This window comes from Pyrus communis, chromosome 3, assembly GCF_041283825.1.
Source record: "Pyrus communis isolate YQ-2024b chromosome 3, ASM4128382v1, whole genome shotgun sequence".
NCBI lineage: Eukaryota > Viridiplantae > Streptophyta > Magnoliopsida > Rosales > Rosaceae > Pyrus > Pyrus communis.
In genome coordinates, this window is record NC_142567.1 from 16,689,411 (window position 1) to 16,706,000 (window position 16,590).

Sequence of the window (16,590 nt, forward strand, 5' to 3'; positions counted from 1 at the left end):
TCTAGGATATAGTCTGACATATTACTGATGGATAGATTAATCCGACACACAGCCGACTAATTTAGTCAGTACTATCCGATAACTATTTATCCTATACGATTGAACTAGTTAGTACAGTCCGAACTACCAAACGAGGCCATATATTCTTGAAATATTCAACAGGTGGTCATCACCATGTTGAGTACAATTATCGTTGGTTCCAGTTCGAATTTCATTAAGTGGGTTTAAACGGTCACTTGTTTCAAAAATGATACTCTTACCACTTTTTTCATCTCATATTTGTATCATCTTTCTAATAGAGTTTGGCCTCACCTACTATTCGTTCAGATTATATGCCGAGTTGCGCCCATAGATCGTCAAGTCTATGTTCAACAATTATTGGGTTGGGTTCACATCATAGCGTATACTGGTTGGGCCTTCACCAAGTTATAACTTTTTTTCTTTTGAGTTCTACAGTATCTTCATATTGAGGAATGCTAGGAAGACCAAATTTATAAACTATGTGGTGTTTCACCAATAGAAAATAAGCACGTTAAGCAATACTTACGTAATAATCCGATCATCAACCACCACGTCATATGTTTTACAAAATTTGATCTAAATAGTTGGTTTCCCTGGCAATTACTCATTTATATTAGTGATGATAGACTTGGACCACTCGGCATAATAAGTTATCTATAATAATTTTTATCAAACTTGTTATCCACTAGAGTTGTATCGAAGACCTACAACTTACAAGTTGATGTCAAAATATTTACCAAACAACTGAAAGTCAAAGTCATTTCACATACTCATTTTACCATTCTATGCAACCTTTTTTTTATGTCTTCTTTTTCCCTCAAATTATTAAATTAATACTAAGAATAATAAGGTGTGTAAAGAGAAAAATGTAGGAAAAGATTTTCTACGAAAAAAGTTGGAAAGGGTCTTTTTTTCCCTTCTTTCTTTTCCTTGAAAAAAAAAGAAAAGAAATAGCCACTTAGTATTACGATATTTTAGTATTTTTCTTTACTTGTAAGTAAGAGGTTTTAGGTTTGATTCTTGTCAAAAGCGAATTTGAATCATATTATTACTAGCTCAGACTAAACTTACATCTCTCACTTTAATGTAAATAATATTTGTTAAAAAAAAAAATTAAAATAAATAAATAAATAAAACAAACACGAATAACGAAACTGAGCTCCACATACCCATTATACTCGATATCCATGGCCACACTTCCCTGCTATTCCCTCCACCCACTTTTTTCTTCTTCTTCTCCGTCAGCAACTTCTCATTCTTTTCCACACCAACCTCAAACAAAACCCGAAACCCTTCCTCCACTCATCCGTTGCTCCGCCACCGGCATTGCCACCATTGCTGCCGCCGGACCTGAAATTATAATTCAGCCAACTGCGAGGCTGTTGGTCCAACCCATTTTCCTGTTTGCTGGCTTCGACAGACCCTTGGACACCCAAACTTTTCTTGCCACAATCAGTGTCTTGGCCGCCATTGCTCTCTCCCTCTTTCTCGGTCTGAAGGTCGCTACCTACCCCTTCTGCCTTTGTTTTTCCAAAAAATTATAAGGCCAATTGGCTACAATAAACATATTTTGACATTTGGTTGCAGAACTGATGAGTGTTTATTTTGTCGTTATTATATGATCGTTGGGTTGTGGTCGATATATGGGATCAATATGTCGTCTTTACAAATCATTTCTGCATGCCAAATGTCAAAATCTATCTATTGTAGCTATTTTTCCAAATTAGGGTTATGTTTACTAAATTGGGGATTATGGATTTTAGCTTCTTTGAGTTAAACTTGATGAATCATTTGCAGGGTGACCCTGTGCCTTGTGAGAGATGTGCTGGCAATGGTAATCACTTTCCGGTTGCTTTTGCTATCTTGGTTTTTAATTTTGACATAAGAAATGAATGATTGACAGAAATACTAGAAGTGCTTTTATTAGAAACATGTTAAATTTTATTAAAAAATCCAAGTTATGTGCTTCTCTAAAAAGCACTTCTACGACCCATAATTACTTTTTAGTTTTTCTCTCAAACTTAGGCAAAAGCACTTTTGGTTGTTAGAAATAAGCCGAAGATGGACTTGGTTGACAAGATGTGGTTTTTGGATTTCGATTAGAAGTATTCCTCACATGGTTTCGGTCACTGGACAAGTAAGATTTTCCAGTGGTGACCTGCGTAGATTGAGGTTTTAACAGAGGACTGAACCCAACCAGTTTAGACAGAAGGGTTTTAAGTACAACTACCTTTTATAGCTCGCACTGTCCCACGTCATAACTTGGGTGCAGTCTACTCTGAATTGTATCTTCCTCATAATTTTGAACTCTCTCAGTTTCAATGTGCTGTGGATGCTACGATTTATGTTCTTTCCGTTGAAAAGATAGACTCGTTAACAGAAGAGCACAAGTATTGCAATGACCTAGAAAGGAAACGTTAAGGTATAGAGAAGAAAAAGGTAACCACCATACACTTTGGTGGAATCTCTTTTTGTAAGCATTTTGCAGTATTGTTCACAGTTTGAGTTAGGTTTTTGGATGAGTTCTCGAACGATTAGAACTTAATGTATCGTTCAACATCTAATAGTTGATCCCTACTCTACAGAATATTAGTTTGAAGCATTTCAAGGATATATCATATATAGGACTAGGATCACAGTGCTGCAAACAAAAAATGTTAGTACTGCATGTAAAATTATATGAATCTGTACATTATTGGTTATGTTTCTTTGTTTCAACATTTAGTAATTGTTTTGTTTCTTTCAACATTTTGCCACTTTACAGTGAGACTTGCCGTGTTGGTGTCTCACTGTCCGTCTTGACCTAATATATAAATGTGATTTGCGACCGGTAGGTGGTACAAAATGTGTCTTCTGCAACAATGGAAAAATGAAGGTAGAGACGGGCTTGGTTGACTGCAAGGTGTGCAAGGGTGCAGGTAACAGTTTCTGATACTTGTTTCCGGTATTATTATGACCCTTAGACCTCAATTAGGCATGTATGGTCATCGAAGAACATAATCGATCTACGATTTTGGTTAATAATACTTCTCGCCATTCTGATTTTTTAATGTCTACGGTACTACAAAAGTACCATGTCGTATGTCACAAGTTGTAGTACTGAACAAGTAAATCGCGTAGATTAATACTAAGGTGTATTATGATAATCTAGCCCCTCAATGATTCTGGTAGTAATCAAATTGTCAAGTTATTCATCAGATTGTGAACTTTTTTCGGCATTTGTTTTGTACGGTTCCATTCCATCTCTCCTTTTTCTGTCTCAAATTAATTCTGTTTTTCTGTAGGATTGGTACTTTGCAAGAAATGTGCAGGTTCTGGATACTCTCGACGGCTATGAACTCAACTCCTTTTTCTCCCCAGATGCATATCTTCTTTTTGTTCCTTCAAGTGTAGCCAAATTCTTTAATGTTCATGTGCTTATTCGAAAAATTGTCGAGGATGAGAAATTGTAAATTCTGATTTGTATTTTCGTCCCTTGTATATATATATTTTTTGTTTCTTCTTAGAATCGAAATCTTTTTAAGCATTGTTCGTTTAGCGAGAAATGGACGAAATCGTTTACGGGCTGTTTGATAGACAATTTTGTAACACTCCTTTTAGATTAAAAAAAGCCAAATTTTCAAAACTCAAAAAGTAACTTTCAGTTTTTAGTTTTTCATATTTTTAAAACCCAAAAATAGTTGGCCAACGAATTTTCAGCTTTCAAAAATAATATAAACAAGAAATTAAAAATGAAATAGTTCTCAAACGGTTAAATTAGCACACTAAAAAAATTATTAACATAAAAGAACCATATTGATGTGCAGCAGTGAAAGTCAAAGACAAAATTGATGGGCTTTGAAACTCATAGACTAAAATGAGGAGTTTGATTAATTTAAAAGATTATTCACGATAAAAAGTTTTGATTTAATACAAAATTTCAAATTTCAATACTATTCAAATTTGACATCACTTCCCTATCTTAAACGATAAGAAGTTTTCTCTATTTTTATTATTAAGTTGAAGCTTCTATCAAACCAAATCAAACTGTAATTATGGTTACGCTGTAGTTTGAGATTAGAGAATGTGGCTATTGGATCAGATCATGATTAATCATGTAAACGAATTGGATCCAGACGAGATCATGCTTAATTTATATTCATTTATAATCGGAATGTGGGAGTGAAAATTCGTTGTCTTTAGTCTTAATGTAATTTTACTTGCAAAACAATTGAACACCGTTGATCAAAGACTAAAACCACACAACAAAAGAGGGGGAGGGGGTTTGGCAAACAAATCTATGATGCCTAAGACAGTTTCTTTTAAAAGAGAGAAAGTTTAGGGCTTAATTGGGTAGCAAAAGCTTACCAAAAAATTGATGTAGAAGGGTTATTTATAGGAGATAGGGCCGGCTATGTGGTGATGGATCTCGCGGCATATATCGGCATCCAGTTGGCCAAAGTGTGTCATCTGTTTGATGAAGTAGTAAATAAATCACAGAGATATTATTAAATAAATTAATAATATCTTACAATTCTTAATTGGATTTGATTGCGATTTCTCGCTCGAAGTACTTAGTCTTCAATGAGGAAAACTTAAAGATAGGGATTTAGTTATTAATCTTATCTTTAACTTCCTTGCCTTATCTCCTTGCCATGAGAAGTGGAACAAATGTGGGCCTCACCAATCTAATTTTTGGTTCAGCTCCATGATTTTCTGAATTAGTTTTGGCTCTACATAGACTATTCAGATCATTGAATTTGACTTGTCAATATAAATTTGGTAAGTATTGAATTCAAATTAGATTAAAACTTTTCATGTTGTATAACAATAACAAAATAGAGGGCTAGCGTCGTAAGTATTGAATCCTTTTAAGGTAGGCCTTCTTCCTTGATATGCATGCTCCAGCTCTAAAGATCAAGAACACCTTTTGTAGATTTTTTGTTGTACCTGGCGGTCATATGAGTAGGTTGCCTACGTACTTTGTCTCCAACGAAGATCAAACCGCCGTAGTTCACCTATGAAACTAAGGTGAGCATGGAGGAGCAAGAGTGTTAAACGAGGACACACACTTACTCAAACCGGAGGAATGACTTCGGTGGTGTTGGTGTTTTCACTCAGAGCAACTCCAGCCCGCTTGGAGTTGACTGGCACCAAGTGAAGAAAATGGCCCGGCTTGCCTAAAATGAGCTCCAGCCCGCACAATTGACTAGCACCCAGCCCGTGCCAGTCAACAACCCAGCCCAAAATGGACAGACCCAGGAGCCGGGCTTTCTTCTTGGCGCGTGCACAACACGCGGGTGCCCAGGCGAGTAGCCGACAGGCTTTGCAGGCGCTGGGGCCCGCGTGCAGGTCAACTTGTAGTCATCCGGGTAAGGGCTACGTGGCCCTCCTTAGAGCCGTTGGATTTCCAACGGCTAGTTTTTGTAGGCCGTTGGATTTCCAACGGTAAAAAAAATTTAAATTTAAATTTTAAATTGGACCGTCTGATCACAGATCAATGGTCCACGTTTATTTCACCAAAAATAAAAAAAAAAAAAAAAAAAGGCCCAACGGTCAGAAATTTGACCGTTGGCCACGTGGCATCGTGTTGGCTGTTGGATTTGATTATTTTTCAAATCCAACGGTCCAGATTAATTACAACATTAAAATTTATTAAAAATTAATTAAAAAATGTCAAAATTTTTTTAAAAAATACATAAAAATTTTAAAAAATTAAATTTTTTTTTTCTATAAATACCTAACCCTCATCTTCCACCTTACACCACATTTCAATATTTTCTACACTTTCTACACTTTCTACATTTGAATATTTTGTACACTTTGAGAGAAAAAAATGACTTCATGGAAGCTCAGTGAAGATGTTACGTTGTGTGAATGTTGGGTTCGCACTACTCATGACCCGATTACGGGTAATGAGATGGATAAGCGAGAAATGTGGAGTAAAATTACGAAATCGTTCAACGATGTACATGGAAAAGATGCAAGATCTAGTCAAGGTCTTCAAGGTCGTTGGAAAAAAACTCAACGCATCCTTTACTTGTTGGAAAAACGCCCTCTCTCATGCTTCTGGTAATTTGCGTAGTGGGACAAGTTTAGCGGATGAGGTAACAATATTTTTATTTATTTATATGCATTCCACCCACATCAATATTTTAATTTATTTAATTTCTTATGTAATTTTTATGTAATATGCATTCCACAATACTTATGTAATTTTTATGCATTCCACAATTCTTATGTAATTTTTATGTAATTTTTATAGACACTACAAGCACAAGCATTCTACAATGCAAAGAACCATAACAAATCATTCAACAAATGGGAATGTTGGCAAATTGTCAAAGATTGCCCTAAATACAAAATTGTGGCAACCGGTCCAGAAGTTGTCATGCACGGTATGGGTCTACACAGTTCGCCAGAAGCAGACACAGCCGAACAAGAAGCCAACACATTTGAAGACACGGAAGGGATGCCTGAACAAGTGCCAGAGACCCAACCGACTCGTCAGTCCCTCAGGCCTCAAGGTAAAAAGGCATCAAAGAAAAAAGGTAGTTCTTCCAAAAATGACTACACTAAATATATGGAGGAACTTACTCGTCAAGGTGAACTGAACATGGCATGGGAAAAGACTAAAGAAGAGGAAAAAGCTGCTGCCCTGACATCAATTATTGCAGCTACTGAGGCTCGTGATGCGGCGGCTGAGAGACAAAGAGAAATAGTTAATCGAGAGAACGAGATGATTAGAGAAACACTTCATCAAGAGAATGAGATGCTTAGAGAAGAAAGGATGGCTCAAACAGATCGTGACACTATGAACAAGTCTCTAGTAGGACTGTCTCCGAATTCAAAATATTTTTGGACATCAGAAAAAAGAGATGTCGTGCGAAGGAGGCGTGCAAGAGATGCCGAAACAAGTCAAGGGGGTTCCAGCTACAGAAATCCTAGCAACCAAGATCCTAGCACCACATATCCTAACTCCACAGACTTTATTTAATTTCTTATGTAATTTCTTATTTCTTATGTAATTTCTTATTTATTTATAGAACTTTATTTAATTTCTTATGTAATTTCTTATTTATTTTTAGAACTTTATTTAATTTCTTATGTAATTTCTTATTTACTTTTAGAACTTTATTTAATTTCTTATGTAATTTCTTATTTACTTTTAGAACCTTATTTAATTTCTTATGTAATTTCTTATTTACTTTTAGAACTTTATTTAATTTCTTATGTAATTTCTTATGTAAACTTAAAACACCAAATAAAATTACATAAAACACCATTTAAACTTAAAATTACATAACCTCACCATTTAAACTTAAAACACCATTTAAACTTAAAATTACATGACCTCACCATTTAAACTTAAAACACCAAATAAAATTACATAACCTCACCATTTAAACTTAAAAAAAAAAGCAAACACACTAAATAAGATTACTTAAAAAACAATACACTTTATTCTTCAACCACAAGCCTTATTTTAATTATCTTCGCCTTCGTGCAATCTCCAATGATGGTCAATCAAGTCATTCTGGCGGGCTATGTGCCAGTATGGCTCTTGCAATGAAGTGTATCGTTGAACGATCAATTCATTGTAACGTCCATCCCGTTCCAACGGCTCGTGTTGCACGGGATCTTCGGTCAGGTCATGAGCATAGTAGATTTGTGTTCTTGAGTTGTTCATCGGATCCGGCTCGTATTCATCGACGGCATCATAATCATACTCGTCTTCAACAATCATGTTGTGGAGAATAATACACGTCATCATCATGGATCGAAGAGCCTCGACATCAAACATTCTAGCTGCAGCCCTGACAATGGCCCAACGAGCTTGCAGGATACCAAAACAACGCTCGACATCCTTCCTACACCCTTCTTGACACTTTGCGAAGTGTTTCTCTTTTTCACTCTGCGGGTGTGGGACTGTTTTGACAAATGTTGACCACCTTGGGTAAATACCATTTGCAAGGTAGTATGGTCCCTCGTATTTATTACCATTAACCCAATATGTGCATCTCGGCCCATGCCCTTGTAGCAGTTCGTCAAACACTGGAGATTGGGCAAGGACATTTAAGTCATTCTGATCTCTTGGAACACCAACAAAAGCATGCCAAATCCATGTATCAAAAGAAGCCACCGCTTCCAGAATGATGCTTTTGGCTCCTTTTCTGTCGCCATAAGCTCCTTGCCATGCACTTGGACAGTTTTTCCATGTCCAGTGCATGCAGTCGATGGTTCCAATCATGCCAGGAAAGCCTCGCATCTCACCCTTCCTCAGAAGCCTTCTCATGTCCCTTGTCGTGGGTTGCCGAAGGTACTCATTGGTGTAGAGGGCTTCAATTGCAGAGCAAAACCGCATCAGGGACTCTAGAACTGTTGTTTTTCCCATCCTTGCGATCTCATCCACTTGATCTGCAGATGCTCCATATGCAAGCATTCGCAAGGCAGCCGTAATTTTTTGCTTAGGAAGAAGACCTAGAACATGAAAAGCATCATCTTTTTGCACAAAATATGGATCATGGTTGCAAACATCACTCATGATTTTAGCGAACAAACTTCGTTGCATTCTAAAACGACGTCTAAAAACATGATTAGGGTAAACGCTATTGGGAATAAAATAATCTTCCAAGAGATCTTTACCTCGTCTTTCCCTTCTTCTATCGATGTTTGCCGCACGTCCGGGTTTGGCTATCTGACCCATAGCTTCCATGATACGGCAGGAATGTGAGGCCCTCCACCTTCTATGGTGATCATCCTCATCCTCCTCCATTGTGAAGGCCTCATCTCCACCTCCACCTTGGTCAAGATTGACCAATTCTTCCTGTTGTGCCGACAACCTTTTCTGCTGCTCTTGCAACTGTTTATACGCTCTCCTTGAAGAAGACATTGTAAGAACTCAAGATTTAAAAACGATAAAGAAGAATTCTGAGCTAAAAAAAAAGATTGAGTTTAGTGTGAAGATGGATGTAGGGATGTAGGGTTTATATGGACAAAAAAAAAAAAGAAGATGAGGTTCTGGACAATGCCACGTGGCACTACGTGATTGGTTGAAAATCTTAGCGGAAATCTATTAAAAAAATAGTACGTTCGGATAATGACACGTGGCGTGACGAGATTGGTTAAAAATCTTATCGAAATCTTGCCTAAATTATTGTAAACAGGAAGTGACACGTGGGTTGTCGGGATTGGTTGAAAATCTTAGCGGAAATCTATTCAAAAAATAGTACGTTCGGATAATGACACGTGGCGTGACGAGATTGGTTAAAAATCATATCCGAAATTAAAACTATTTTTTTATATTATTTTATAAAAAAATTATTTAATATTTTAAATGGACTGGGTGCCAGCGCATTTTGTAGGGGTGGAGATCGTTTGTGCCAGCGCATTTTTAGACTAGGTGCCAGCACATTTTGTTTGGGGTGGAGATGCTTTGGCCTATTACTGTTCATTGGGTCTATTACTGTTCAATTAAGTGGATAAATGGGCTGGGTGGCGCAAAGTGGATAGGGGTGGAGTTGCTCTCATAGATTTCTTTCTTTTTGAGCCTCAGAAAGAAAACTCACTCTTGAAAACTCTCACATTTTCTATCTAGTTAGAGAGAATGCTTGTGAGGATGAGAGCTTCTCTCTCTCTCAAAAGAATAAATGGATGACAACTCTCTCTTTTCAAGGAGAGATTTTTCAATGTAATCGAAACACGGGGTGGTACATCACATGTCACTATACAAATGATGGAATATGATATTAAAAAAAATTAATAAATTAAAAAATAAAATTTCCCACAACTTATATAAAAACACGTGATGTACCACCATGTGAAACTTGCATGTGTATAATGAGTGAGACTAAGAGCAACTCCAGCGTTGGAGCCCTCCTCTTGGCAATGCACTATTCAATCCACCTAATGAACAGTAACTGCCCTTAATGAACAGTAAATAGCCCTGGCAATAGAATTTGCATCTCAACCGTTACACTTCAATAGCCCTGGCAATAGGCAATAAAATATTAGTATTTTTTATTATTTATAAAATAATACAAAATAATTTTAATTGTAATATCGGATAAGATTTTTAATCGTTCTCGTTGCGCCATGTGTCATTATCCGAAGTATTATTAAATAATACAAAATAATTTTATTTGTAATTTCGGATAAGATTTTTAATCGTTGTCATTACGTCACGTGTCATTATCTGAAAATAAGTAACAAATAAATAATACAAACAACATAATTATAATGTAAGTCGGTAACAAATATGTAACATCCCACATCGCCCAGGGAAGTGATCCTTAAATGTATATTCCCATCACTACCTAGCACGAGGCCTTTTGGGAGCTCACTGGCTTCGGGTTCCGTAGGAACTCCGAAGTTAAGTGAAAAGGGGGCTAGAGCAACTTCCCAGTGGGCTACATAAATAATAAATTATGTAGGTAACAAATAAATAATACAAACAATAAATAATAAATTATGTAGGTAACAAATAAATAATACAAATAATAAATAATAAATTATGTAGGTAACAAATAAATAATACAAACAATAAATAATAAATTATGACGGTAACAAATAAATAATAAATTTTGTACGTAACAAATAAATAATACAAACAAATAATTATAATGTAAATTTGGGTATCAAATAAATAATATATTGTTACCTGATCCGAGTAATTTTCCCCACTTCGAATATTACTACTAGCTTGTGCCAAGGCGTCTCTCCACGTACTAAACGATTGGCTAAGTAATTTCCAACGACTGGACATCGATCTTTGGTTCTTTTCCCACCAAACACTTACACATTGTTTTTATTGTAAAAAAACACTTTAACAATCAAAGTTTACCAAATATAACTACTTTATTTTATAACTGTTTATTCTCACAGCACAACATAAACAATTTTTTTTTTTAAACAAGGCAAATTACCTTTAACTAAGGCTGGTTTGGTATGGGATACCGAACCGAAAAAGGCATATCAAGTCCCAAATCGACTATTTTTGGGACAAGAATCTGACAACCGATTCCGAAACGAACCTTCAATATTCCCGAAGTTCAAGATTCCCAAAATGCTTTCTGTATTTTGAGATTTTCTGAAACCAAACCTGCATTAAAATCTAAATCATCCAAATTGAAATTGAAATCATTTGAACTGCATTAAAACTCTAAACTAAAATCTAAGACAGTGAGAGTGAATCAGTGAAGATTGAAGGTCGAGAGAGAGACAAAGTGAAGAGATAGTTAGACCCACGTCTTCCTCCTGACCCGAGCCCCCAATTCGAAACCCTAACCTTAATTCGAAACCCCACACACACACAGGGAATTGCTGGAAAGAATCGGAGGCAGGGATGAACCCGTGAGGTATGGTGGTTGCCGGAGTGGAGAGAGTTCATCAAGGTCAGATTGTGAGAGGATGGGTGGGTGGGTGGCTGTTAAGCTTCAAATTCGAGAGGAGAGACAAAGAAAGTCTGGGACTCTTGGTGAGAGATAATTCGAGAGAGTGAGTGTTCAGTGACCTGCCTTTAGACAACACCAATATGCTTTTCTGCACACTTTATTATTTTAATAATAACAATATATAATAGGCCCATTATAGATATTCCAACATATATATACATACATATTTATTTATATATATATATATAATATATTTAGTAAATTTCGGTTTGGGATGAGAATACCGAATGATGTTAAAATGTGAGACCGAATCCCATACAGAATAATTCGGGATTGGTTCGATTCGATACTAAAATTTTTGAGATTTTCAGTTTGGGCTTTTTTTGGTTCGGTTTCAGTATGATTTCGATATAGTTTAGGATTTTTGGTATTTTTTTCCACCCCTTCCTTTAACACCATTTTGCATGCCATTCTCGTTCAAAATAGGTATTGGGCCATTTGGGCCACTAGTGACTCCGAAACATATTAAATGGACTTGGGCCCTATGGACTCGGCAACTCCTAAAACTATTTCGAGGCCCATCTTAGATATATATAACCATAATAATAACCAAGTAAATAATTTAATTAATTACTTTCCCAAACTAAAATTAATTAATCTAATCAATTAATTTCCAAATTAATTAATCTAATTTATCATTTTCATCACCCTAAACCTAGAATAGAGAGTGCAATCTTCTAGGTTCTCATGGTCTAGGTTGTAGATGATTTGACTCTTCTAATTATTTTGCCGAATTTAAGGTGAGTGTAGTAAAATTAGGATTTGTTGAGATTTAATGGATTTTAAAATCAGGATGTATTCAATTAGGATTTTGAAAGAGAATTTTAAAAAAGTTTGAAATCATGGTATAGTCAAATTAAGATTTGATAGGATTTTAAAAAATACTCCAAATCCATTAAGAAGGGTGCAGTCAAATTAAAATTTGATAAGATTTAATAGGATTTTAATAGACTTTAAAATCAAAGTGTAGTCAGTGAAGATTTTAAAAAACTTTGAAATCATGTCGTAGTCAAATAAGGATTTAAGAGGATTTTAAAAATGCACTCAAATCCATGGGTAGTCAATTGGGATTTTAATGGATATTTTTAGAGTGATTATAAACCTAAGTTGTGGATTTCATTGGATTTGTGAGCGAAAATACATATAACCAAAGACTAAAAGGAATCCACCTCAACCCTGAGGATTTCAATTCACGCTCTAACCCATTCTCCTCCTACTTGTCAGCGTCACTGTGTCTCCCATCTTCCTCCGGTTCAATGCTCCATGCTCAACCAATGGTGATCCACTTTGGTTTGATGTGTAAATTGTCTCAAAACTACTTCAAAGCAACTACTCCAGACTACACCAGGCACAACGTCGAAAACTGCTCAACGCTGTCAGTGCTGTGGCTTTTTGCCTTTTGATGAGTCCATGACTATAAACATTAGACGGTGCAGAGACAATGGCTATAAACATTGTAATACCCTGTCTTGTTCTTAAATTACGTTTGGAGAGTGCTTAAGAGCAACTCTAACCCTAAAGACTTTGCGTCAGCACCCAGTTCATTTATTCACTTCAGTGAACAGTAATAGACCTTAATGAACAGTAATAGGCCAAAGCATCTCCACCCCTAAAAAAATGTGCTGGCACCCAATCTAAAAATGCACTGGTACAAACGATCTTCACCCCTACAAAATGCGCTGGCACCTAGTCCATTTAAAATATTAATAATTTTTTTATAAAATAATAAATTAAAAAAATAGTTTTAATTTCGGATAGGATTTTTAACCAATCTCGTCACACCACGTGTCATTATCCAAACGTACTATTTTGTGAATAGACTTCTGCTAAGATTTTCAACCAATCCCGACAAGCCACGTCTCACTTCCTGTTTACAATAATTTCGGCAAGATTTCGATAAGATTTTCAACCAATCTTGTCACGCCACGTGTCATTATCCAAACGTACTATTTTGTGGATAGATTTCTGATAAGATTTTCAACCAATCCCGACACGCCACGAGTCACTTCCTGTTTACAATAATTTAGCCAAGATTTCGATAAGATTTTCAACCAATCACATAGTGCCACGTGGCATTGTCCAGAACCTCATCTTTTCTTTTTTTTGTCCATATAAACCTTACATCCCTACATCCATCCTCACACTAAACTCAATCCTTTTTTTTTAGCTCAGAATCCTTCTTTATCGTTTTCAAATATTGAGTTCTTACAATGTATTCTTCAAGGAGAGTGTTTAAACAGTTGCAAGAGCAGCAGAAAAGGTTGTTGGCATAACAGGAAGAATTGGTCAATCTTGACGAAGGTGGAGGTGGAGATGAGGCCTTCGCAATGGAGAAGGATGAGGATGATCACCATAGAAGGCGGAGGGCCTCACATTCCCGCCGTATCATAGAAGCTGTGGGTCAGATAGCCAAACCCAGACGTGCGGCAAACATTGATTGAAGAAGGGAAAGACGAGGTAAAGATCTCTTGGAAGATTATTTTATTCCCAACAGCGTTTTCCCTGATCATGTTTTTAGACGTCGTTTTAGAATGCAACGAAGTTTGTTCAATAAAATCATGAGTGCTGTTTGCAACCATGATCCATATTTTGTGCAAAAAGAGGATGCTTTTCATGTTCTAGGTCTTCTTCCTAAGCAAAAAATTACGGCTGCCTTGCGAATGCTTGCATATGGAGCATCTGCAGATCAAGTGGATGAGATCGCAAGGATGGGGAAAACAACTATTATGGAGTCCCTGATGCGGTTTTGCTCTACAATTAAAGCCCTCTACACCAATGAGTACCTTCGGAAACCCATGCCAAGAAACATGCAAAGGCTTCTGAGGAAGGGTGAGATGCGAGGCTTCCCTGGTATGATTGGAAGCATCGACTGCATGCATTGGACTTGGAAAAACTGTCCAAGTGCGTGGCAATGAGCTTATGGCGACAGAAAAGAAGCCAAAAGCATCGTTTTGGAAGCGGTGGCTTCATTTGATACATGGATTTGGCATGCTTTTTTTGGTGTTCCAGGAGCTCAGAATGACCTAAATGTCCTTACCCAATCTCCAGTGTTTGACGAACTGCTATAAGGAAATGGACCGAGATGCACATATTGGGTTAATGGTAATAAATACGAGGGACCATACTACCTTGCAAATGACATTTACCCAAGGTGGTCAACATTTGTCAAAACAGTGCCACATCCACAGCGTGAAAAAGAAAAACACTTCGCAAAATGTCAAGAGGGGTGTAGGAAGGATGTCGAGCGTTGTTTTGGTATCCTGCAAGCTCGTTGGGCGTTTGTCAGGGCTGCAGCTAGAATGTTTGATGTCGAGGCTCTTCGATCCATCATGATGACATATGTTATTCTCCACAACATGATTGTTGAAGACGAGTATGATTATGATGCCGTCGATGAATACGAGCCGGATCTGATGAACAACTTAAGAACATAAATCTACTATGCTTATGACCGGACCAAAGATCCCGTGCAACACGAGCCGTTGGAACAGGATGGACGTTACAATGAATTGATCGTTCAACGGTACACTTCATTGCAAGAGCCATACTAGCACATAACCCGCCAGAATGACTTGATTGACCACCAGTGGCGATTGCACGAAGGTGAAGATAATTAAAATAAGGCTTGTGGTTGAAGAATAAAGTGTATTGTTTTTTAAGTAATCTTATTTAGTGTGTTTTTTTTTTTTTATTTTTTTTTTTAAGTTTATATGGTGAGGTTATGTAATTTTATTTGGTGTTTTTTTTTAAAGTTTATTTGGTGAGTTTATGTAATCTTATTTAATGTGTTTAAATAAAGTACAAAAATTACATAAGAAATTAAATAAAGTTCTAAAAATACTTAGCCAATTAAATAAGAAATTAAATAAAGTTCTAAAAATGTTAAGAAATTACATAACAAATTACATAACAAATTAAATAAAGTAATACAAATAAATACAAAATTATACAAAGTCTGTGGAGTTAGGATATGTGGTGCTAAGATCTTCGTTGCTAGGATTTTTGTAGCTAGAACCCCCTTGACTTGTTTTGGCATCTCTTGCACGCCTCCTTTGCACGACATCACTTTTTTCCGACGTCCAAAAATATTTTGAATTCGAAGGCAGTCCTACTAGAGACTTGTTCATAGTGTCACGATCTGCTTGAGCCATCCTTTCTTCTCTAAGCATCTCATTCTCTCGATGAAGTGCTTCTCTAATCATCTCATTCTCTCGATTAACTATTTCTCTTTGTCTCTCAGATGCCGCATCACGAGCCTCAGTAGTTGCTATTATTGCTGCCATAGCAGTAGCTTTTTCCTCATCTCTAGCCTTTTCCCACGCCATGTTCAGTTCACCTTGGCGAGCAAGTTCCTCCATATATTTAGTGTAGTCATTTTTGGAAGAACTACCTTTTTTCTTTGATGCCTTTTTTCCTTGAGGCCTGAGGGACTGACGAGTCGGTTGGGTCTCCGGCACTTCTTCAGGCGTCCCTTCCGTGTCTTCAAATGTGTTGCCTTCTTGTTCGGCCGTGTCTGCTTCTGGCGAACTGTGTAGACCCATATCGTGCATGACAACTTCTGGACCGGTTGCCACAATTTTGTATTTAGGACAATCTTTGACAATTTGCCAACATTTTCATTTGTTGAATGATTTGTTACGGTTCTTTGCATTGTAGAATGCTTGTGCTTGTAGTGCCTATAAAAATGTGGGATAAGATAGTATTAAAAAATACGGGTGTAACACAAATAAATAAATTAAAATATTGATGCACGTGGAATGCATATAAATTACATAAGAAATTACATAAAAATTGCATAAGAAATTAAATAAAAATTACATAAGAAATTAAATAAATTAAAATATTGATGTGGGTGGAATGCATATAAATAAATAAAAATATTGTTACCTGATCCACTAAACTTGTCCCACTACGTAGATGTGACAACTCGTTCCAAATTTTACGTTTTTATCTTATTTTAGAAGCGTGAATTTACGAAAATGCCATAGAGACAAAGATTTTGACTTATGTTGACCATCGTCTAGAGAGACGTATTACTTATTCTTTTAACATATTCTCGTAGTACTTGTTGGTGTGAACGCATAGGCGAAAGCCGTTTGCGAGTCCGGATTATAACAGTATAGTTATGGACGTTTGA

General features: G+C 36.5%; 1 protein-coding gene across 1 annotated transcript; it reads left to right on the forward strand.

Moving 5' to 3' along the window:
- The first annotated feature begins 1,176 nt into the window (after positions 1–1,176).
- On the forward strand, positions 1,177–3,529 carry LOC148698030 (uncharacterized). Its single transcript, XM_088691131.1, has 4 exons — positions 1,177–1,520; positions 1,819–1,855; positions 2,856–2,939; positions 3,306–3,529. Exons 1-4 carry the CDS (start codon positions 1,209–1,211, stop codon positions 3,356–3,358), a joined length of 486 nt encoding a protein of 161 aa, XP_088547257.1. The 5' UTR covers positions 1,177–1,208; the 3' UTR covers positions 3,359–3,529.
- The last annotated feature ends 13,061 nt before the right edge of the window (positions 3,530–16,590 follow it).